Source organism: Cinclus cinclus, chromosome 4 (assembly GCF_963662255.1).
Source record: "Cinclus cinclus chromosome 4, bCinCin1.1, whole genome shotgun sequence".
NCBI lineage: Eukaryota > Metazoa > Chordata > Aves > Passeriformes > Cinclidae > Cinclus > Cinclus cinclus.
In genome coordinates, this window is record NC_085049.1 from 24,981,861 (window position 1) to 25,006,898 (window position 25,038).

Sequence of the window (25,038 nt, forward strand, 5' to 3'; positions counted from 1 at the left end):
AATTTGCCTGCATTTACTATTCAGATATCCAACCTGGAGTTTTGAGTTAGATCCTCAGCAGCTGAGTGGTGATGTATAGTTACAGCACGTAGGCACCATTTATTATCTCTTTCTCTCTGCCCAGCCAACCTACTGTAGCCTTTTAATTTATAGACCTTCCTCCTGAATAACTCTGTGATTATGTGGAGAAAGGGATTGTTGGTACTCTTGGGTACTTACAGAGGACACCAGTCCAGCAACACTAGACAGGGCAGAGAGTGAAGAGGTATTTCTTCAACATAACACGTTCTCCACTGGCTGTAGTCTATGAATGTGAAGCTTTCTTGACCTGCTACTAGATCCTAAAATCCTGTTTCTTGAACTTTACTATTTCTAGGGCTATAGGACAGTCCTGCCAGCACAGTGCTGTACTGCCAGCCCAAGCAGTGCTGAAGTAGAATCCTTGATTTGAGGATGGGGTGGCAGGAAAAGGAGTTTCCACAGTCTGTGGAGCAGGTAATTCATAGGGGGAGCGATGTGGGTGCTCCCAGCAGCGGGCACAGCAAAGCCTGACCTGTGCTCTGAGCAGTGTCAAGACACACGCCTTTGCTCTTGGAGCTTTAGAACAATACCTGAGGCAAGACAAAGCTGCCAGTAATGTTTTAAAAGCCTCGGATTAAACTGGTTTCAGCTATTCCCCACAAAATCTTAGAAAAAAGGTTTTTTCTTAGAAATCTCTTCTAAACAATCCAAGGAAAGCACTGGGAATACAGCACTCTGCTACAGGCACTCGCAAAAAGCATACCTCATTCTTGTATTGACAGATATTTAAGACAGGCCTACACGTTAAAATTCCCCCGTCAACGTTCAAAATAATAGTAGAAAAAAAAGCTTTAATTTAATAAATTACTGACACTGTGTTTTTCCTGAGCATCACAACTCAGAGAAAGCAATTCCCAGTGCTGTGGCTGCCATGCCTCACACCCCGCCCGTAGCCCACTTCAGGGTCTATCGCTGGGGCCTTCCAGAGAATCCCTAAAATACCGGGAAAATAAAAAACACCTTGTGGCCAGCACTGCGCCACGAATGCTGTGAATTTTATTAACGCTCAAGGGCAGGAGAAAAACAAAAGAGAAGCAGGAAGGACCCGCATCCGCCCAGCAGACTGAATCCCGCTCACGCCCGCTTCCCCCCAGAAATGTCCCGAACGAGCCCGGCGGTCGGAGGCTCCATACCCTCCTGCCGCACCTGGGCCGAGCTCCCTCGGGCTCCGGGAACGCCCCGAGCGCCGCTCCCGCCTCCCCGCCCGCCCTCGGCCCCGCCCGGCGCGTTCCGGCCCGGCCATGGCGGGAGACGGCGAGGAGGCTCTGGCGGCCTTCGTGGCCCTGCATGGGGCCGCGCTCCGCGCATCGCGGGTCCCCACGCAATACTGGGAGAGCCTGAGCCGCAAACTGCGCGGGGAGGTGGGTGAGCGGCGCCGCACGGGAGAGCGGCTCTGAGGGAGCAGCCCCGAGCCGGGGGAGAGCGGAGACCGTGGGACATGGCCGTGGAGAGCCGTGCTGAGGGCAGCCCCTCCACGCCTGGGTGAAGAAGAGAGTCACGGTGTTGCTAAGCAGGGAACAGTGGGAAAGGCACGGTGCGGGTTGTGTTACCGGGACTGCAGCTCGGGGACTGTAAAAGACGTCAGGTGTGTTGTGCTTATCTGGTCTTGTCTTTTTGTTGTCGGCGTGAAGTTTGGAAGCGTTTGGAAATTCTGGTGACTAGAGATACAGTACTGGAGAGGTGATGAATCTAAAAAAACCATAGCACTGTACCAGCTACTAAGAAAAAAATTAACTCTGTCCCAGCCAAATGAAGGACAGTGTCCTCAGCCCTTCAGCTTTTAATGCCAAAGAGAATTAAGAAAAAACAGCGACGGTAGTAGTGTTAGACTCAGAATGTTGTCATATCTTAATCCGTTGTGGTTTGGATTGGATTTTGTCTGATTTTAAATTTACTTTTTTTTCCCTAGTTCACTTCCACACAGGTCTGCCCTGTCCTCAGTCGTTTATAACTGCAGAGCTCATCTCATGTGTGCATGAGTTCCTGGTTTGGGCAGTTTTTCTCAGGTGAAGCTGACCCCTGGCCGTGAACTAAAGGAGGGACAGGCACACTCCAGGGTGGAGCATCCCTTTTCACATTTGTAGCAATCATCTGCTTGCTTCCTGGAGCTTTATGTTGGGAAAGGGAAGAGAAACAAAGAAAAGGAGTGATTTTAAACGGTTTGTAAAGACACGGGTTGTATTTAGAAATTTTTTTTTGGTTTGCACATCTGCAGCCCAGCCTCAGTGATGAGGAAAGCTGTCTTGGATTTGTGGGAGTAAAGGAGCAAGGAACTGAGGCAGCAAAGAGAAGCAACCCGAAACCATTTGGAAAGTTGAGAGTGCTTGAGGGAGTCTGGAGAAGTCGACCTGGAGAAGAAAATATGAATGAGGTGAACTTCTAGTCCTGGGGAAAGAATGAGATCTGATAAGGGGAGAAGGCAGCTAGTGGTGGTTTGCTGGGAGGCAGGATAAGCAGTGAAGAAACGAGTGAGAAGTTTGAACAGGTAGTATAAGATGGTAGGGAAGCTGAGGGAACTGCAGTTTAACACCCATGTACAGATAAAATAATTTATAATTACCTGAGTGCTTCTTTTCCCCATCTCAGCTTCAAAACAGGGACAGGAGGAAAGCGTTGCAAGTCATGATGTGAGTCTTTATAGTCCAGAAGGGTCTGAATATGTTCCTGCTGCTTTCAGTGTGTTGTGTGGTACTGTTAATAACAGGAATACATGTTTATTACAGAGAAGATAAATCTACATGATCCCAAGCATATGCCCAGTCACAAACTCCTTGTGGAATTTAACTCCCTCTCAGTAAGTATTCATGCAAGGGACTTGGAGCAGGAATATCTGCTGCTCTGCTTAGGTAGGAGGGTGTGAGAAAGGATGTCCTGGAAGAGGCTGGAACAGAAGGCAGTGTAAAGCTGCCAAGGAACCCCAAAGTTGAGAGCTGTTTTGTTTCCACGTGCCAGTATGAAGCTGGAGGTAGCAAACTGAATCTATGCTGTGACCTAATGCAGGCTTGAGATTTGTGACCTGTGGCTGAAATCCTAGCTTGTTACCAGCTTTGCTGGGAGGGTGTAACATTGAGAAGGTAAGACAGCAGAGTTAGAAGAGACTCCACAGTGTTGGGATGAAGAAAGGTGAGAGGAAGAAAGCACATGCACTAAGGCAGAAGGCTGCTCCTCCTGCTTCATTTTACTTGCAGTGGTGGCTGAGCAGGCTTTTCTGTACTAAATGTCCCAGTGTGTGTGGAAAAAGAGACTTAATTATTTCAATGGGCTTTGGAAGATAAAGCTGCTGAGAGTGCTTCTCTCTACTGCTGCAGCTTCTGATTTTTGTCCAGAAGAAGGGCAAAAGGATATTGAGAAGATTGGGATGTCCAGGCAAAGTTACTGTGAGGAGTGCTGTGGACTGGGATAACCTCTTGAGGAGGTAGAGACAGAGCTACAGGACCTTACTTAGAGCTGGACCTTGCAGAATGGCAAGAGGAGCAGCAATCAAGAAAAAAAAAAAAAAGGAGGTGGGGGGAAAGGGTGAAGTTGTTTTGGGAATCTAGGTAATAAAGTATTACTTGGGGAGCAAAAACCCAGTGCAACATCGAGCATAGGATGAGTTTCCTTGTGTAAAAAGGGGGGAATTTTTCATTTGTCCTAACCTGCTGCAAAGATTAAAACTTTCTAGCATAGAACTTGAAAAATGTCCATCCATAGTACAGATAAAAATATCTCTTGCATCAATACCTCTAGAACCCAGCCCAAGCAGCTATTTTCCAACACTCTCACACGTGTTTCAACATACAGAGTGCACCCTCCCTCCAATGTGTACACCAAAGCCTGTGAGAAGTGGAGGGTTTGGGTTGTTTTTTTAATTTACCTTGGGATCTGCTGGAGCAGGTTTCCTTCTGAGAGCATTATGTAATTGGATTGCTCATTCAAAACATAGTGTAGCTGCTAGATTGGTAAACCTGTCTTTAATCGTTTTGCGTTTAGTATTCAGCATCTGTTGGGAGGAATTTTTTTTTGTGTTTCTGGCAGAAACTTGAAAAATAAATTATATGCATGTGTAATCATTTACTATAAGTGCTAAAATTCTGTTTCTAGTGTAGTGGTTGTTTCTTATGCTATTAGATAAACTGTGTACAGTATGTTTATAAGCCTGGAAAATACAGTACCTGCATCTAATTTTATTTATAATCTTTTTTCTTTCTATTTGAGCCATAACACTAAGTTATTTTGCAGGCTTCTCTGTACTGCAGGAAGACTCTTGGAGCCCTCAGATGGTGCTGGCAAAAGACTGCTTAGAGTTTCATCCCAGTTAGAAATGGAGGCTTTTAATTAACTGCTCGAAGGAATGCAGCATGACAGTACTCCTACACTTTATTTTCCAGAGCAGTGGAGGGCAGCTTGTTTCTCAGAGGTTACCTGTGGTCTCCAAAGCAGTTTGCAGTGTGCCTTAAAAGATTTTGCTGGAGATGCCTGTGTGGCAATTGCCATGACGTGCCTGCTTTGGTATCAAGTTCTCTGGTTTGTTGGGGTAGCTTAGGTTGGAACAGCACCTGAGCATGAAGAGGGAGGGATTTTGCCCAAACATGTCTTGCTTGCGAGCAGTTGTGCCACTGGAATGTGTTGGTACCCTTTTGCTGTCTAGAGGTTATTGGTTGCTCTGGTGGAATACTTAATGTGAGCTCTCCCTGTTCTGCTTCAAGACAGAGATTACTTTTCAGATTGGTGGTATGATCTTATCCAGCTGGTTTTTGCTTAAGGAGCTTACTTAAGATTCCCTTGATGGAGCTGCTGTGTTACTAGGTTCAGTGTGACGGCCTGGCTCAAAGGGAGGGAGGGAGGAAAAGTGTAGACACAAAACTATTTGTGTATCCACACTTACAGTTGTGCTTCTGCCAGACCCATCAGTGAACTGTTGAACTTCTTGTATTATCAGTTATGAGTTTACAAACAACAAAACCCTCACAAAAAGCCACAGATTTTGGTGGTCTTGAGCTGCTGCTGCTGTAAGAAGTGTGATTTGCTTTGGGTGAGGAATACACATAATTCACTTTTCCAAGGTTATAAATTCTCTAGGAGAAATTTTTCATTAGGCGTGTGGAGATTTTTTTGCTAAATGCTACTGCTACAGCCTCATGCCATCTGATGATGTGTTGGAGGGAGAGAGCAAAACTTTGGATTAGGGCATTTGGAATCCCTTTGTTTTTTGAAGTCTTGAGATGATACTAAATTAAAAAAAAAAATATATATGTATATATATATAAACCAAACAGCTTCCCCTTAGTGTTGTGGAAGAGCTTGGTATTCATTGTGTGTGTTTGGTTAACGGGTGGAGCCTGTCCTGATGAAGGCTGAATCTGAGTGAGCTGCTGGCTCACCTCCTATCCCTCTCTCACAAACTCCTTAAGACCAAAGCTAAGTGTGGAAAACACACACAGTGCCACACTGCAGCACATGTCAAGTGGCTCCCCTGAGTCACACTTGCACTTTTCATTTCCTAATGACTCCCAGTCACTTGTCTGTCTTAATGAGGTTGTTGGGGTTGGCCCTTGACCCAGCAGCAGGAGCACTGAAGTGTCACTTCAGGGAAGAGTGGAACATTTTTCCTGGCACGCTGCTTTTGCTGGCTGCCATGGGCTGGGATTAGCATTTGTGCCCTGAACCAGACCAGGGACATCACTCAGCTGGGAGCCAACCTGACAAAAATTAGTTGTGAACACAGGGAAGGGCTCTTCCTTTTGCTGTGACCTGCCTGCAGCTACATGAATTTCAATAACTACAAATTTTCAACCTGTGCATAGACGTAAAAAAAGCATTGGAGGCTACTATTAGAACAGCAAGAGGTTATGATACTGCTTACTACTGAGTAATGTTATCCTCTTCTAGCAACTGGAAAACTAGAAATAAATTGGAACTGCTATTTTGATACCTGCTGAACTGAAAGAAACTAAGTTTCTGATTTTTATTTTTTTTAAATAGGTGTTTTTTTAATCTCCAGTAAATTTGTTTGCAAAGTAATTTTCTTTACCCTAAAAAATTCATATGTATGTATTAGCCAAGATACTGTTAGCATCTCAGCATTTAGCTAAGAAGCTGTGTGCTAAGAAGCTATTAGCTAATAACAGCTAATTGCTGCTAGCTATTGTTAGCATCTGGAAGGCATTCCTGCCCATGTCAGCAGGGATGGAACTGAGATGATCTTTTAAGGTCCCTTCTAACCCAAGACATTCTGTGATTTGTAATCTGCAGGCCCCTCCCCTTGCCTTCTACCATCCCAGAGGAAAATACCCTCATCCCCTGTTTCTCAGATGGGAATTTCAGATGCTTCTCCACTTGGATCTGCTCTATGAGCTGTGGCTTAAGATGGGAAGTAGCTGTTGCTCCCCTGCTGACTTCCTCCCTCTTTGAGCAGCTGTCTGCTTTTTTTAGATGGCCTTTCTTCACAAATGTGGAGTTGGTTTTCTCACCCTCCTGTTGAGGCTTAGCAAAAATAATTGTCCTATAGAAATGCTCACCTGAACAAATGAAATCTTGTTGCTGCCACTGGCATTTCACAGCTAAGAAGCTGTCAATATATAGAAGTAATGATTTTTAATGATGTGGCATTGCAGGCTGTGTGTTGAACCATTGCAGTTTTGGAGTGTTGAACCAGTAAATCCAGACCTCGCACTTTAGACCATTCTCCCTCCCTGCTACTTTTTAATCATTCTAGATTGAGGCAAAGGATTTGTCTGGTTTATTAGGTAGTGTGTGAGTGATTCTAGCAAAATAATGCTCTCTGAAAATTTTCAACAGTCTTTGGAGGCTTTGCCTATTTTTTGTCTTTTTAAAAGCATATGTTCATTTTGAAATGATGAAAGTTGTCAGCAGGTCTTGGTTCTGTCACATATGCAAGCCCTACTCTTTGGCAAGGGAACCTTGTGTGGTGACTGCCCTCATTTTTATATGTACTAGATTAAGTTGTTGCATCCAGAGTAGGCAAGAGTGTAAACAAACCAGTTTCAGCACCTTAGCAGAGATAACTGTATAATACTTAACTTTATATATAGCAGTGTAAGGAATCTCCCAATTTATCTGGAGATGAGTGAGCACTGATAGCTTGTCTTATAGGGAAAGAAGGGAGAGGGAAACAGGCTGAGGTTTCTTAACTGGTTCAGAACTCAATTGGGAAAAGCTCTTTTTCTTCAGGGACCTTAATGTACCTTAGTATGATTGTGGAGCCTGGGTAACACTTGGTTTTGCAGGTCTTAAATTACTGATTTTAGCAAAGGTTGAGCAAAGGTATTCTGTTTTCAGCCTTTAAAACTCTTAATGGGGCATGAAACTGATGGACAATCATTTGTAGACCTGCTGGTGTCAAAGAAACCGACAAAGCTTCCTACCAATATTAACTAAACTTCCTAAACAAACAGCTCCGTTAAAATGTGAAAGAATAAATACTGTAGTTCACTCATGTCTTAAGTTAAAAATGCCAGTTTCTATCAGATTACGGGGAAGAAATTTCTGCAGATGTTGCATTTTGCATATCAGGTTACTGCCTTATCCAGTTGCATGATGTTTTGTGCACTTTCCATCTCAGGTATTTGATGCTGGTGACTACTTTGGAATAATGCAAGTAGAAGAGGTGGATGAGGAGGAAGAAGTTGATGAAGAAATGGAAGAACAATTTAAAAAGAAACCAAATCCTGGAAACGGACCTTGTTTCAAAGTTATTGTAACAAATGAGAATGGACTTCAAGCCTCCAATCCCAATAGGTGAGTTGTGCTTTTGAAACTAGTGTTCAGTCTTTGAGTAGTGTGAAACACTGAAATTATAGTGACAGTTTGCTTTAAGACTTGTTTGATTCTATTCAGAAATCCTATTTTCCAACTCTGAGACATCGCTGCATGTTTATAAGAAGATGCATGCTATGAAACCCACCTTGCAAAGGGTACAGGGAGTGCAGATATCTTAATGTGATTCATTTCTAAATCATGCAGGAAGGTACTTAGCAATTGGTTTTAGTAAACTCAGGGAGGAAATAGGGAAAAGGCAACCTTGAAATGATTTCTACAGAAGTTGAGCAAACCTTGGTATCTGCAAGATTGTGTGCCTGTGGAAAAAAACCACGAAAGAAATACTTGTGGTCTCCACAAATCTCATGCCAAGAAGGTACTCAGGTAATATTTTGTGGGCTATTGCATTTCCTTCAGTTGGCTAAAGTATAAATTCAAAAGTGTGGTGGTCATGTGTATGCATGTAGAATTGAATGTATTAAATTACTGTTCTCTTGCTTACAAATCAGCTTATCTGTCATGAGTATAAGACTAGGAGGCATCAATAAAACTAGAATAAAGTTGTTTAAGAAACAACTTTATATTATAGTACTGCTTTTTGTGTTCTTACTGTTTCAAACATAGAACAGGGTATTTGTCATATGTTAATAAACGGTGAGATGAAGTCATCTCTGCTGGAAATCTAAATGCAGTTCTGCTCAGTTCTATAAAACTTCTGTGAGACCTTTCATGCTTTTTAGATCTTAGATAAACATGCAAAATCTAAAAACTTTAATTAGGCTTGATCAGGAAAACCAACAAAGAATCATAGGTATGTGCCTTTACATCCCTGCCTTAACCGAAGCAATCACCTTTCCAAATCTGAGAATGCACTTAAATTATCAGGTTCAAAACCAGCTCCTGTGATACTCTTGGGTTTCCTTGCAGCATTCAGGTATGTGAATATGGGAGCAGAACACCAACGCACCTGTTTGCTAACATTTTCAGAGCTTGACCTTAGCATTCTCTGGAGCCTTTTATTTTAAAATTAAGTGAGGTTTCCTGTCTGTGGAATCTGGGATACAATAATTGTTCAGCCATACTTCCCTTTGGAAAGCTGATGTATTTTTAGCTTTCTGAAATACGGGTGTAGTGGAGGGTTTTCTGTGTGGTTTGGGGATTTTGCTTTCAAGTAGAATTCAGATCTTTCTCTGTCTTGGTTCAGTCAAATGATATAATCAAAATATGAAGAACCCTTCTGTTTGAAGAACTGCTTTTTTCTAAAAGTCATACAGTTTAAACAAGGGTTAAATTTGTCAAGAGAAATTGTGCCAGATATGTATGGTTTTATTTTGGGTTAAACTGTAATTTTTTTCAACAATGCATTTTTTCCTAAAAATAACTTGGTGACACACCCCACCCCCACCCAAAGGAAAAAAAAAACATATAGAAATAATCAAAACTTATTTCTCATTTTCTTTTAGTAGCATATGCAGGCTTCTGATGATCCAAGACTTCTCCACCTGGCTTTGCAGATGACAATAGATGTCACAGACCTTGTGGCTAACAAGGTCCTCAAGTAATTTTTCAAAATAGTGTATTGTTTTTCTGCTTCAGGCAAGAATATCAGGTTGATGCAGCAGAGGTAATAGTGATTAAAAGGGAAGGCATTTGTGTTCTTGGCTTTTAAAGGGAATAAGCTCACAAACCGAGCGCCTGTTCTTTGTTTGCTCCTCATTTTCATGGAAATGCTTTCTGGAGCAAAACCAGAGCGTGAATTACTGCTGGGAAGTTGCTCCTGCTCTGCAATGCCACAGTGTGTGCTCTGGGAGTGACTTTGTGACTAACAGCAGATTAGCTGTCACGCCATCTCCAGGGAAACACAGCTTTTATTCCGATTGTGTGGCTTTGTGTGTGTGTGAGTGTGAGAAGCCCGGGCTGTAGCGCCACCCAAACTCTCCCGCAGCGTGTTCCTCGTCGACCACGCCTGGACGTACCGTGCAGAGCACGCCCGGCAGCAGCTGCGCCGTGTGCCGGGCCTGCTGCACAGGATGGCCAACCTCATGGGCATCCCCTTCCACGGAGAGGTCCCAGACGAGGGCAGCATCGAGCAGGTCCTGCAGGAAATGTGGAAATACAACCAGACCTACCAGCTCTCTCAAGGGGTAAGACTCTACAGGATGCTAAAAATTTTGGGGTGAAGATGTTCCAGTACATGAATATTATCAAAGATCCTAAGAGACATGAATCTATTTGGAAGGAGAGCAAATGCTACTTTTAGGGTGTGTGGGTGAGACCACACCAGATTTGGTCACCCTGCCCTATGTTGTCCTTCAGTACTGTTCCAGCATGTCTTGAACCTTCAAACACCATTCTTTCTATCCTATCTCTTTGTTTCTTGATTTGTCATAAATAGCTTGTGAGTCAAATGGAATTATCTATGTTACCACTTGAAAAGACAGTTAATTCAACCTGCAGTTAAAACTTGTCTTCTGATCCCTTTTCTGGGATTGGGGCTGCTTGAATATCTTAAGTCTATTCTCTCTGCTCTATTCCTGCCTTTGTAAAAAGACCACAGTAGTGCTACCAAGCAAGTTTATTCTTTCATTCGGGATTTTTTCATGGCAAGTATTGCAGGAAGGGGCACTTTGATGATGCAGCCTCAACACTGGTAGCCAGCTGTTGTTGCAGGCAGCAGTTTTGCTCTCCTTCACTGTGAAACTTCAAATGCTTTTTAGCTAATTGATTCTGAGAGAAACTGAAGGAAAATTAATCCTGTCAAGCAGCCTTCTGCTGGTTTAGCTCTCTTAAGCAGCTGGTTTGGTTCAGGGAAAGCGGGTCTGTTAGGCAATAGCAGTAGCACAAGAAAGAGGAGGCTAAAGCAGGAATATGAGAAGCAGTGTAAGAGTGCTGCCTGTGCCTCTGTCTCACAAAACTTTTCCTGCAGTCCATGTGTACGAGATGTCTCCCTCTGTTTATTCACACAGACTGCAGAGGAGAAGGTTCCTGTCTGGTACATCATGGATGAATTTGGATCACGCATTCAGCATTCAGACCAGCCGAGTTTTGCAGCAGCACCTCTGTTTTACATGCCTCAGCAAATTGCTTACACAGTTCTCTGGCCTTTGAGAGACCTTGAAACTGGTGGTAAGTGTGTGTCTGAGGAGCTGGAGTTTTCTGTGTGTCTGAGGAGCTGGAGTTTTCATTAATGCTTACAATTAATCAATGAGCATTTCACAGTAGAACACATGTTTCAAGACCAAAATGGCTGCCTTCTTGTAACACTGTCAAATATAAAAGTTCTCTCTGTCTGGTATTTCCATATTTTAGGATAGGGACCTTTTTCCAGTCCAGAAATGTTGCTATTGTTTTGTTGACAGAGAACTTAAATCTTGCATCACTGCCTTAGTGAAACTCCAAATTCAGTCATCTGAGGGGTTTAAAAACCTGTGTTTGTAGCTTTGAGTCAGAAAGTCAGGCTCTGAAAGTTGGCAAACACCAGGCCAATGATTTATTCCTGTAATCTTAGTAAAGGGCCACCCTGTGCCTCTATCATATGGAGAAGATAAGCATCCTAAATAATACTCTCTTTATCATGTTTCTTTAATTATCTCTAATTTTTCACTTAAATAATAACATTTGTGCTGGTATTGACTGTACAGCTGTCATTTGAAGATTTTCAGTGGGAAATGAAAGGCAGATCCTAATGGTTCTTCTGTTTTGCTGCAGATGAAGTCACTCGTGATTATGCTTATGGGGAGACGGATCGCCTGATCAGAAAGTGTGTTTTGTTGCCTTGGGTGCCTACTGAAGTGTTGGATGTCAGCTGTTTTACTCCAGAGCCACCAGATGAACATTACCAGGTATGATTTTAACAAGTTGATTCCATATCTTATCTGTGTTAAGAGGCAGTGTCTAAAAAAGCAGTGAAAGAATTCAGACTTTGCTGCTTTTTAAACTTAAAGACTTATTCAGAGGACAGCAATTGAACTAAAGAAAAATTCAAAGTGCAGTAAGACGAGAAATGTCTTACACTTATATGTGGTATCTAAGTGTTTAAATACTGAAGCAACATAAATGAGTTCTAATATTTTATTGCTGTATTGCATAGCTTTTTTTGTAAGCATATTACAAGGTACTTCATGTTGAGGTATCCATCTTCCAGTTAGATATTTGATGCATTATCTAATAGGTTTATTGATTGTATTTGTTTGTAGCATTGCTGTTCAGTCTTGAATTACAGAAAGATTTGTTTTGCTTTTTAAGGAAAAGTTATTTTTTTCAGACTGGATACTGGGTTATGTTGTGGTTTAGAACCATTAAATATTGGAGGAGGGACATTTTTTATTTGATGGCACCCTTATAAAGTACTCATCCAGTTTTTTTCCTTTCTAATAAAGGTTTGGAGTATTTTAAGGATGTGTTTGGAATCTCTTTTTCATGAACAATGTCTGCATGAGATTCACCTCATAGAAAAATGAGGAAACTGCTCCCTGTGAGGATGCTGTACTGACTATAAATGGCATTCCAAGTACAGCTTCTAAAGATGAATTTGTACCTCAGCTGTCTGTTTCTTTAGGATGGGTGAGAGGCAGAAAATGCTCTATCCATCTTGTTATTTACAATATCTAGTCAGAAATGAAGTTAACCTACTTCTGCTAAATAAAGTTGTACTTTCATAATAGCTAGGTTGTCTTGTAACCTAAGGCAGATTGGTTGGTTGGGATTTTGCCTTTTTGGAAGAGGTGTGCTTTGCATCAGCGCTTCTATCCTAGAGTTTATGGGAGCTGCTTCCTATGGCAGGGCATCAGCAATGATCCAAGAGTGTATTTCCCTTTATCAGTCAGAGGGGGGCTGTACAGGCTGGAGGGAGACGTTGAAGGCATGGTTACTGTTGATGACTGCAAAAAACGTTTTGCTCATCTTCACAGGAGCAGAACTGGCTTCCAACCTCCTATAATTTTTTTAGTTGTCTGTAACAAAGCATCACAACTAAATGATCACTCTTCCATTTTGTTGGAAATGCAGCATCTTTGTGTTTTATTGTATATGGTTGGCTGTGATTTGAGATGTTTTTTAATGTTTAGCAGGCAAGAATTTCTCAGGGTCTTTCAACAGTGTTGACGTGCCTTGGTCTCAAAGCGTTATTTCTTGTTCCTTTTTACTGGTAGGATTTCCTTCTGCCTCTGCCCTTGTACTGATCTTTTTTTTTTTCAGAACATCATATTACACAACATAATAGTATTGTCAAAGTGTAACTTTGCTGAAATTTACTTGCACCAAAGAGAATGGAGTAAGACATGCAATGGGCTCTTCCATTCTGCCTAGAATTAACTTATTGTGGTTTTCTGTTTTCTAGGCAATTTTAGCAGAAAACAAGGAAAAACTTCCTGTAGCAATAAATCCACCAGTTTATGCCAAAGACAAAGTTTTCAAGTACGTATCCACAAACAAAATGTTTTCTTTACAGGATTATGTGCAGTAATTGCAGTTTGTTCAGGCTGATGAGCCTTTTCCATCTCTGAACAGCAGAGGTAGGTTTGAGGTGGGTTTATATGAACCCATGTGCCTAAGATTCTGACTTACTTGTTGCTCCTTTTGAGTTTATTCTTCAGACTGAATGAATTGTCACAGAATTTCAAAAGGATAAATTTACCTTGGATTTTAGTGGTGTTTTTTTTTTTTTTTTAAATAAGTGCCACCTTCTGGGTGGAAGAAAAGTTGCATCACATTTTAACAGTAAGTTACAGTGTTGTTTTCACTAAGTATGACTAAGGTGCATAAGAAAAACCAAAGACTTGTCTTCAGCATTACAGTATGTATCTCCATAGGGGGTACCTGTGCTGCTCTGTGCTGTGTGAATATAGCAGACTATTCCCCTTGTTCAGATGGCGTTACCAAACAGGGACTCCTATAAAAACCTGGGGTGTTTTAAATTGGACATGTGTTTACTACAAAAATGGACTGTATGCTGTGAAACCATTTCAGAAGAAAGCTGGAAAAACATTACAAAGATAAGGGATTTTTTTGGAACAAAACCAGCGATGCTGCATGGCCAGGCTGCCTTGTTACTGGTCCAGAAAAACAAACCGTTGCTTAGCATGTGCTGTGAGTTGCACTCCAGGGTGTTTGTAGTCTGACACTGGGATCACAGATCTTGCTTGAAACATTTTTATTTAAATGGTGAAGCTGCACTAAAGTGTATTTGGTAGGTGTACTCACACAGTAGCTTCTTGTGTTAAGTTGCAACTCCCTAGATCAACTTTACTTAAGAAGAACTACTGGAAATCAAAGTCACTTCTTGTGGAGAGGTATTTGTTAACATGCCCAGTGACAGTCAAGATTCCATTTGTAGTTGAAATCTCTGGTTATGTGATTGTGAGGATAAGCAAAAGCTGATGTTTTTCATCTGATGTACTCAGATGCAGGATTCAAAGGCAGATGCATTTTAATAGAGGCAGAAAGCAATACTGAGGATGTTGGGAAACACTGATATATTTTTCACTGCTTACCTCTTTAGTTTGTGTCTCACATTTCAAATGAACGGCATTTGCATCAGGCAAGGAAGGAGGGACACACATCAAATTCTTCCTACTCTTCTTCTAAGGAATTTAATCCACACCAAAACAATGTACTTAAGAGTTTCCCTCTCTTTTCCTTTGTCCTGTTCATATCTGGACAGAAGGCTGTAAGATCCTTCTTGTGCTCTGAATTTTGTCTACTAAAGTTCCTCCACAAGTAGAGCAGCATCTCAGAGTCCAGATGACTGAGTGGGAGCTGCAGCCTTCCAGTGCTGTTGGCTTCCTTTGAAGGTTTAGGGCTGTCACCCTGGGCAGACAGATGGGAACACATGGAGCTAGGTAGATGGGTGTAGCCTGTTAATAACATTTGTGCTCTGCTTTGTGGATTGCTGCTGTTTTAGGGGATTCAGAAAAAAATTCCAAGGCACGAGGTTGCAAGGTTTAGAACCTGGAACAAATTCTTAGTTATCTTGTATCTCAGCACAGCTAAAACAGGAAGTGGAAGATGAAATAAATGTTTAACCTGAATCCTGAAAAACAGGGGAGTGAGTACAAGTAGTTTGATACAGCAAAACTATAGGTTTAATTAGATCTTGTAGCAGAGTAACTGATGCCCTAGGGAGATTATTCTATCCAGCTGTGCTGATTGCTGAATGGAAAAAAGAATCAAAGAACTAAATGTTTGACAGGTGGATTTATTAGGGAAAGTCTTTCCAGTTTGTGTTGGGCTTGATCATCTCTGTTTTGATCTTCTCTTTCATGTTTCTCTTCAGCTACATCAGTTACTGTTTTAAAACGTCCAAAGTGCTGTTATGAGACAGCCCTTTTTTTTTGGTTGGTCTTGTCAGCTCTGTGCTGTGGGAGTTGATTCTCATAACTGCTTCTTAGCCCTAAATATTTTGAGTAAATTAACATCTAAACATGTTTATCTTACTTGCATAATTTCACTGAATCTTTAATCCCAGACTTCATACCATGCCTACCAGGACTTCAGTGAGACAAGGGGGAAAAAACCCCATAATTTAGGAGGTATTATTATCTGGATTCATTAGTTCAGTGTGTCACTGATATTGTATTGAAAGGTCCAAAATACCTTGGCTGATACTACAGGATTGCAGTTTTGATGTTCTGCCCTCTGCCAAAACCAGAATGGGACTTGGTGCATTTCTTACCTGTCTTCTTTTGTGGTATTTTCAGCATATTATTAAAGTATTAGTACCTTAGAACAAATGAAATGGGCTTATTTCCTCTCTAATCTTAACCTCCTTCATCTTATTGCAGTGATGTTCCTGGACTTAATAAAGCTAGACTGAGCTCTCCTGTTTCTTTTGTGCTGCCTTTTAAGCAAGTCTTCAAATGCATAGTCCTGAGTGCTCCAGCACTGGGTCTTTGCAGGATGGTGATTTGTAGGGTGTGTTCGTAAGGAGCCAATTTGGGATTTTCTGAGCAACTTCAGTTTTGGTACTTCTTGTGCTACATGTGTTCTTTCTCTATTTGTGTGGAGATTTTGGATGCTTCAGGACTTTGTTACAGCATTATATAATTTGCCTTTTATCTTCAGGTCACCACTTTGATTTCTTTTTTCTCCAAGAAGGACTAACAGTTGCTCCAAACCAGTGGGTGTTAGGAGAGCTTGTGGGTTTGGCACAACTTGTAGTAGTGGGTCTGGTACATCAGATTTGGTATTACACTTTCCCCTACTGTACAGACTTAAAAGGAGAAACCATAAATTGCAGGAAGAAATGCTAGTGGCACTCTGTGGAAATGCTAATTTTGTTCTGTTGCAGAAGTGAGGAAAGACTGGTGGCTTCTTTCAGCAGGCTGATTCCCTTCATCCACAGTGAAGTCATCTGTTACAGACTTCAGCATAAATAGTATAACGATTGTAGTATCTCACACATGGAGCTATGCAAAGCATCTTACATACCTTGCTTTTTACAGAATTTATTTCCCCATGTGACTGAGCTGCTTCTGCAGTTCATCTTTTTAGAAAAGTGTCTCTCAGGGGAATATATTTTCCAGTTGGTTAGTAGTGGAGGAGGAGAGGAAAGTTCCGCAACTGAAAAGAATAGATCTGGAGAGGAGGAAGAATACAGTAGTTTGTCATGGAAAATTTAGTGGGTTTTTTATTCTGTTTAAATGTTCCCTTACCATGAGAATGTTGTAAAAAAATAGTCTTGCTTTTTGAGTCAACATGGTGAATTCTGAATTAAGTGGCCTCACTTTCAGCTGTAAAGTCATCACAATAACCATTATTTCTATCTGCTTATTTTCGCATCCAAGTCACTGATTTTATTTAGAGGGAGATTTCCTAAGATATGCAACAGCTTGTGTCATTCTAGGTTACATTCTGAAATGTCTGTCAGGTGTGAGTTGGGGTTTTTTGTGATTTTCAATGGGGTTGAGAGGGAATTTGTATCAAACTTCAAAGCTGTGTGTATTCCCAGCATATACCTAATGTACCTACTTTCATATGATTCGGTTATTTAAAGTTCTGAACAGACAAAAATAATCTTCTGAAGCTACAGAACTAAGCTGACAAGATTTCCTATGACTTCCTTTCATGTGGATGACAGCAGGTTGGTTTTTAGAGCTTTCAGGAGTGAAGGTATTCACAAGGCCGCTCTCACTTCAGGAGTTTTCATGTAGAACAGTGAATTCATGCTACTGCTTCTCTGTCAGGGGTTTAGTCATCATCTTCTGAACTGTTATTTTTATGAAGCTGTCAGAGCTAAATGTCTTTGAGATGTCTATCTCAAAATAGATAATTTTTAGGTAATCTCTCACAATTTTTTAATATATATCTCACTTCAGTTTGTTTCTGTGTATCAAGAAGAGATTGTCACAGAGAGTGTATACGGGAAAAATATAATTCTTGTAGAAAGTCAAACTTAAAAGTTTTTTTCTTTCTCTTCAGGCATGAGTTGATCAGTATCACAAACTAAACTGACATTTTTCTTCATGTGCTTCTTTCTTCTAGGGTTTTCACAGACATTCAGCAAGTCCTCAACAACCTGACACATCCCCGTTTTGTATTCACAGACAACGAGGGAGAAGCAGACATCCTCTACAACTTCTCACACTTCAAAGATTATAGGTTAATTAATTAAAGGATTAATTATTCCCCTGATACTACTTTTTTAAAAATTTCTTTGCTATAAAAACTGTGCTCCCAAAGGCCTCCCCAGCCTTCCCCCTTCACCAAGTACTCGTTTGCTTTGTAGGAAGCTAAGTGAGGAGAGGCCTGAGGTTATGGTGAATCAGTACCCATGTGAGAACCTCCTGACTGTCAAAGACTGCCTGGCATCCATTGCTAGACGAGCTGGAGGACCTGATGGGCCCAGGTGGCTGCCTCGGACTTTTAACCTCCAGACAGAATTGCCTCAGTTCATCAGCTACTTCCAGCAACGTGACAGAAGGTGACTTGTGTTTCTTCTTCTTAGGTTTTGTCCTGTCTTGATCCCACTTTCCTCAGAGACCAGGAGCCCACATTTTGGCCTTGGCAGCTGTTGCATCATCATGAGTTAGCTCTTGCTGCATTTATGTTCAAGTGAATTTTACCTGAAAGGTGGGGGCTTTTTAGGTTTTAATTTTAGGCAAGAGTAGATAAGTAATGCACTTTGAAACCCAGAAACTTTGCTGTGATTTAAATGCAGAGTTGAAGTCCATTGCTCTTTGCCTAGTCAGGATCTTGCCTCTTGTGTTTAACAGATAAACAAAGCCTCAAAATGTGTTTGCACCAAGTGTGGGATTTTTTTCCAGGAGACAGTAGCAGTTGTTCTTACACTTAAGCCAGAGTGGAAAATGTTTAAAGTTGAGTTCTGTAAGGTTATGAAAGTAAAATTTAGTTTTAGTGTTAGACTGAAACAGTTATGGAGCTTTAGGGTTTTAAATCCGCATTTCTGCTGCTGCAGCTGCCTTGAAGTGGGTGGAGACTACAGTTTTTCTTCTTGTAAGAGAGAAAGAGAGCATTAGCTACTTCTTTATAATCTCTTCTGTCTGGCATGGAGTATTCTGGTTGAAAAGTTGCTGCTTTGGTGACACTTGCTTATTATGGTGGCACCTGTCAGATATTTCATTTGGCCATTATTTGCTATGCATAGTCTGTTATGGACTGGCATTGACCAGGAGAGAGCAGACCTGCCACATGTCCCTAATGTGTGGTGGTTTTATTCTTCCTCAACATCAAGGACTGACAGTGAATGCAGTGTGTGTGTAGGGAATGAGAAGGAGGTGGTAGGAATTTTCAAACTAAACAGAAGGTAATGCTATCTTCAGCCCATTTCATGATGCTTTAATAGGTTGAGGAAAGGACACCAAGCATCACCCCGTCTTTACTTGACTTGGAAAGATAGATGGAAGGACCAGCATATTGCTGGATTTTCTCAAGGATATCTCAAAGAAGTTTGCCCCTGGAGGTGTCTGGGTGCTAGAAAGCAAGTTGATGGTGATGTGTTTTTAGTTTCCTGTAGTGTTAACTGTTGAGACACTGTGTGGTTTCTTCCCAAAGAAATGAGTTTTGGTGTCATTTAATATGAATGATTTGGAGGTGTCAGTAGGGAACCAACTTGGAAAATTGCACAATACCCCACCAGAAGGTTCTCAGGCTTCTGGCAGAACAATTCCCCACCATGACCTGTGCATGTTCATGGTGATGCTGTCGTGCTGATGGGTTGTTTTCCCCTTTTGATGGAGTCAGATGCAGAAGGAGATAAACAGTGAGATCATCCTAGGCCCTAACTGGAAAAAAAAAATGTATTTGTGAAAGGTACCATTGCCTTTTTTCTCCCTTATTCCGAAGACCTACTCCTCCCAGCTGTCAGCAAAAGTGTTAATTCTTGCACTATAGCCCACAGCTTTATAAAGTATTTTTTCAAGAGAAGACGTGGATCAAGCCAAGTAGATGTTTAGCCAGATGAATGAGGTGGATACTTACAGGTGTTGCTCTCTCTCTTTCTGTCCTAGAGGAGAAGACAATCACTGGATATGCAAACCATGGAACCTGGCAAGAAGCCTGGATACCCACATCACCAACAACCTGAACAGTATCATTAGACACAGGGAAAGCAGCCCAAAGGTGAGTGAGCATGGCTTTGAATGGGATTTAAAAGGCAGAGCTGAAAGAACTGCTTCATAGAAGGAGGTCTGAAAATACAAAGGAAATTTATTTTCTTCAAAATTCATATGCTGGCCATAAGCATACAGTTCAGAATAGATTCATTGCAAAATGGCCAACTCCATTGTTAGAAAATCCTGCGGTGCAGGTCACAGGTGTTTGGTTATTGGGTCAAAAGTATAAATAATACAGATGTTAGCTTTAAATTGGATAAGTAGCCTTTAAAAGACCTTGTAACTAGCTAGATCAACCAAAATTTTTCTCACTTTTAGCTTGTTAGCTGAATGTGCTGCACAACTCTCTGTGCTATAGATAAGAGTGAATAAACAGCTGAGTCCCAACACCAAAATCTGTGTCTCGTGCTTCAATCCTGACACTGAGTGAAGGCAGAAGACAAAAGAAGCTAGCCACGAGTGCGTGCAGCCACTAATCCACGTGCTGTGCTGTAGGTGGTGTGCAAGTACATCGAGGAGCCGGTGCTGTTTGAGCGTGAGGACGTGGGGCTGGTGAAGTTCGACGTGCGCTACGTGGTGCTGCTGCGCTCCGCCCGGCCCCTGCGGCTCTACAGCTACGACGTGTTCTGGCTGCGCTTCTCCAACAGGTGCTCGCCGCCCCTCGCAGTGTGCACCTGCTGGAATTGGGTACCTTGGAAACTGAGTTGTTGTTCTGTTCCTTAGGGCGTTTTCACTTGATGACTTGGATGACTATGAGAAGCATTTCACCGTCATGAATTATGCTCCTGGTGTGACATTGAAACAGGTAAGCAAACAGCCCAAAACACTTCCTCACCTTTCTGTTGGTAGAAAATCTTCTGGTGCCTGCTCTGTGGCTGTTAGCAATAGTCTATTTCACATCCATTTCAACAGGGTGTTCAAAGTACCTGAAGTCCTAAGCAAATACTTTTCTAGACTCTTTCCCCTTTCCCCCAGTCATCAGTGGTTATCTAAGGTAATACAAACCTGCATTCTAAATAGAGCCCACACTGGTAGAGGCAGTAAAAGAATTATAAAAAAATGACAGCTTGTTGTTGTCAAAGCCTTAGGGTGATCTTTTGTAACAAGAAATCCTGGAACAAGGAAGGTATTCAGGAGCTGTCTTAATTCCCTAGTTCTCTACTTGCATTTGTATGAATGGCAAATATATTTGATGTCCCATTCTCTTGTCATTCCCAACTTTTAGGTGCACTGTGAAGACTTTATTCCTCTGTTTGAAAAACAATATCCTGAATATCCTTGGACAACAGTACAAGTAAGTCAGCAATTCATATTTCTCATGTAAATGTTCATTATCTGTTTGGGTTTTTTTTTTTTTTTTTACTCAGCATACCAGCTTTTCCAGAAGTGTCGGGTTGTTAGGATTTTTTTTTCTCAGAAGACATATTTCATGTATATCAGTTTCACAAAGGAGATCATATGTTAACCTTTACTTCAGAACTTGTTGTAATTTGCCCTCAAATACTTGCTTGTTAGAGAATTGTATTTTATAATTTAAGAATTTTATTTTGTGATCACACTATGATAATTCTTTATGTTGGACTTAGCAATACAGCCAGTCCAGACTCATCTCAAGTGCAGAGTTTCCTGCTGCTGCCCCAGCTTCTCTGTGTTAGCAGCCTTGCCAGAGCCCTGTCCCTGCGCCTTGCACAGATGACTTTTCACAAGAACACAGATGGTTCTCTGATTCCAGGGCATCTTTTGACTGTAAAAAGGAAGCTCCAAATACTACAGTTCCATAAAACATGAAGGAAAGCAGATGAGGACCCTCTCATTGGTTTTAATTTTTCCTGTGATTTGTGCTTGAAAGAAAAAGCTGAATGTGAAGAGCTGGTTCAGAAACATGCACAAAACAATTCTTTCAGTCTTCCATATTTATTAGGAGCTGAAAGAAATAGAGTGAATGATAGCTGAGCCTTTCTATGTGCATATTTATTCAAAAGTGCATAAATTATCCAACTGTGACTTGATTTCCATAAATTAATTCACATTTGTTTTAACTAGACCCTCGTATTCAATTAATGATACTCGGAATATGACAGGTTTTAAAATAGTCTGGAAGAGACTACACGGGGTGAAAAGAGAGATGTCAAAATACATCCTGTAGATTACCCAAAGTAGTACAGTGTAGAGAAAATAGAGGGAATGGTTCACCGCAGCATAAATTCAATGCTAAAACTCACATCTGTGTGTTGTTCTTCCTGATTTATTTCACTTTGATTGGATAGCTGTTTTTCAAAATTCCTATGTAGTACATTCTGAAAATTTCCACGTCTCCCCCACCCTTCTTAGGGGTATAAATGGGTAGAAGATTTTTCATGGCAGAACAGAACAAAACAAAGCTAGAATACAACTGAATAGGCAGGGGGAAAGCCAGAACTTCACAGTTGTACTGCTGGTCTTCACAGAACTCTCCTAGGGTTTTCTTTTTACCCTCCTCTACACATAAGTGCAATACTTGGCATAATGCCTCAGGAGGTTAATTCTGATGTTAAATGCACTATTTCCAGGATTACCATAGTATTCATTGGCTCCCCAGAAAAGTCCATGGATATTGCCAGGTGTGTTTTTTGTGTTGGCATTAGGTCTAAATGCACATTTGGAAGCCAATACTGTGCAGATTTTCTGTAGTGCAATTGATACAAACAGTTTAAAACACTGCATGAATGAAGTGATTAGAAACATGTGTGTTGCTTTTATGGAACCTCACTCCTCATTCAGACACCTTTTCCTGTTATTAGGCAAGTATTTTTAAGGCATTTGCTGAATTGTTCCAAGTTGCTTCGTCTAAACCTGCCCCTCTTGGTATCTGCGATTATCCATCATCAAGAGCAATATATGCCATTGACTTGATGCTTAAGTGGGACACCAGCAGAGATGGTGAGAAGCTGCTTTATTTGAATGTTGAATCGTTTATGTTTGTGGACCTTTTCAGAAGTCTATTTCTTCTAACTTGTACTGTTTCTCAAGCAATGTGAGCTGTGAGCTCTGTGCCTCCCATTGACACCTGAAGTTGCAAATCTGCGGGGATGGCGTCTGCTGTGCTTAACAGGAGTGATGGAGCAGCTGCCAACTGCTGGGCTGCATCATTGCTTCCCTGCTGCTGGTGTTCTCTGTTTGGAGGAAAACAGAGCAAAACAGCAGAGGGGAAGGGGGGAAACCAAAAGAATCCAATCAAACCACCACACACACACAAAAACGGTAAACAAATGTCTGAACTACCCAACTCTCTATGAAAACCTTGGAGACATCTAATTTCCTGTGGCTTCCAGGTTTGGTAATAATAATAATTATTATTGTTGTTATTATTACACAGTGCCTATTACAGCAGGGAAGCAGTAACAGCATTGCAGTGCTGTTGATGTTCTCAGGGCTGACATTCAGCTGTTACCAAGTCGCTGCAAGAACATGTGAGTGAGGCTGCTTCATGTTACTGCCACAGCATGGCTGACTACCTGAATCCTTTCTTTGAGGCAGCTGTGGAGGACTCTAGCAAAATCTGCCAGACAGACTGAATAATTTGTTATCTCACTAGGAGTGTCAGAAATGTTATGTAAATGTGCCTGACACAGACATGTTTCTTGTAGAGGAAAAAAGTAGCAGAGGCACCAACACAAAGAGAACTGCAAGGGATTGAACAGAGCTGAGCATACACTCTTTTTGTCATACTGGATTCTCTGGGACACAGGAGAAGTTGATTGCCCGTGCCCAGGTTTGCCTGCAGAGCAATTAGATGTTGTGTGTTGGGTGAGTGCCCCGTGGCTACTGCTGCAGGGACTGATTCTGTGACGATTGAGTTGCTTTCATGGAGGGAAATTATTGAAAATCAGGAGGTATAAAATGGAGCCTTTGCTGCTTAGGTGAGGTGGAAAAAGGGGTTGAATGTGGTTTGCTACATGCATACTGGTGATCCATTCTTTCACTTGTCCCAGAGGTGTCCTGAATGGGAGAAGCAAGGCAGCTCACAAACATTACTAGCTTGAGAAAATCTACTGTAGTAAAAGAACCAACCTCACATTACATGCCTGGCTGAACATGATCTGTACAGGTCCCTGACCTTTTGAAGGTGAGAGGTGGTGCCAGTGTCAGTGCTGTAAAGCTGTGGGCAGCCTGTGGTCAAAGAGATTCATTGCTCCTGTGCAAAGCAGAGTAGGATTTACTTATCCATCAGAAGGCTGTTCCCTCACTTAACAATCTCAGCATCAGAGGTGAAATAAAATCCTTTGGTTTTCTCTGCACAGAATGCATTTGATGCAGAACTGATGAAGTTTTAAGAGAAAATTAAATTTCCTGACTTCCTTTAGGAGTTGCATGAAGTGGCAGATGGGGGTGGCTGCAATTAAAGGAACAGGACTGCTAAATACCTAGGAGGTTTAAGAAAACAAGCTTTGTACTGAAATGTGAAAGGAGAAGCAAAGTTTCCTTGAAGATGTTGGAGACTGACAAGCAGAATAGCTGATTCAGGGAGATTTTGAATGTTTTGAATGGCTGCAAATTCTCATTCCAGAAGAGGCACTGAATAGTACAGTGGTTGCTGTTGTTGCAGAATCTGTTGGATAATTGTCCTCTGGATAATGATGGTAGAACATACTCCTGTTCCTCTAATAAAAACCAACTCACTGAAACAAAAACACTCTACTGGCTTGACATTTTGGGTCACAAAAGATGCTTTTCCCAGTCATTTTCTATAATTTCTGGATTAAAAACAAGTAGTGATTTGGGATCTCTCTAGAACTTGTATTAAGCAGCAATGTTTGTGTTTGCCTTGACAGGGAAAAGAATTATGCAGCCTCAGATCTTGGAGGTGAACTTCAATCCTGACTGTGACAGAGCCTGCCAATACCACCCTACCTTTTTTAATGATATCTTCAGCACCTTATTTCTGGATGAAACAGACAACTGCCATGTGACACGCATTGTCTAACAAGATACATGACTCCATCAATTTTCTTCTCAGATATGCTTAACAGCAAGATTTATATTTCAGTTCTGTGAGCTGCTGATGCAACTGTTTTTCTATACTGATCAACAGGAGAAAAAAATTGTATCAGAAGAATATGCATATACTGTATGGATAATCCCTTTGTCTGCATAGTCCTTGTCTTGCTTTGTTCTTTCTGTAAATCATCGGTGTGTGTTGACAAAGTGTCTTGTTTATTGAATATTGAAGACCTCAGAGTAGGACTTGTTTTTCAAGTAGTTTGATTGCTTGCTTGCTGGAAAACATTGCACAAGGTCCTTGTGTCAACATTAAAACTATAGTTTACTAAATCATATTGGGGTTTGTATGTCCCTTTCTTATCTACTTCTCCTAACAAAGGTCTAAAATGTTCTGGTGGGTGGGAAATAATACTATAGTATTAATAATAGGGTATTTCAATGCAATGAACTGTGGAGTTAATGAGACTAAAGATTTTATGGATCTTCCCATTTTTCTTATTTACCCACAAAAATATAGAATAAACCCCACAGCATTTAGGAACCTTGTACTGTTGGCTGTCATCCTTAGCCTGCCCCTTAAAGAAACCAGATTTTTGAGGAAGTGAGCAGGAGGCAATGTCTGGAGCAGCACAGGAAGGCAGAAGCC

At 41.4% G+C, this 25,038-nt stretch overlaps 1 protein-coding gene across 5 annotated transcripts; it reads left to right on the plus strand.

Moving 5' to 3' along the window:
- Window positions 1-1,313: 1,313 nt before the first annotated feature.
- Window positions 1,314-24,727, plus strand: TTLL12 (tubulin tyrosine ligase like 12). Of its 5 annotated transcripts, none has more exons than XM_062491806.1 (14): window positions 1,314-1,442; window positions 7,646-7,821; window positions 9,788-9,986; window positions 10,809-10,968; window positions 11,551-11,684; window positions 13,181-13,257; window positions 17,323-17,439; window positions 17,567-17,761; window positions 19,308-19,419; window positions 19,908-20,059; window positions 20,136-20,217; window positions 20,638-20,706; window positions 22,193-22,331; window positions 24,224-24,727. In XM_062491806.1, exons 1-14 carry the CDS (start codon window positions 1,323-1,325, stop codon window positions 24,373-24,375), a joined length of 1,884 nt encoding a protein of 627 aa, XP_062347790.1. In that variant the 5' UTR covers window positions 1,314-1,322; the 3' UTR covers window positions 24,376-24,727. The 5 variants fall into 5 exon arrangements, with proteins under 5 accessions (XP_062347790.1, XP_062347791.1, XP_062347793.1 ...); XM_062491807.1 differs by lacking the exon at window positions 1,314-1,442 and adding an exon at window positions 1,466-1,666; XM_062491809.1 differs by lacking the exon at window positions 1,314-1,442 and adding an exon at window positions 9,306-9,466 and having other exon boundaries at window positions 7,709-7,821.
- Window positions 24,728-25,038: the final 311 nt, after the last annotated feature.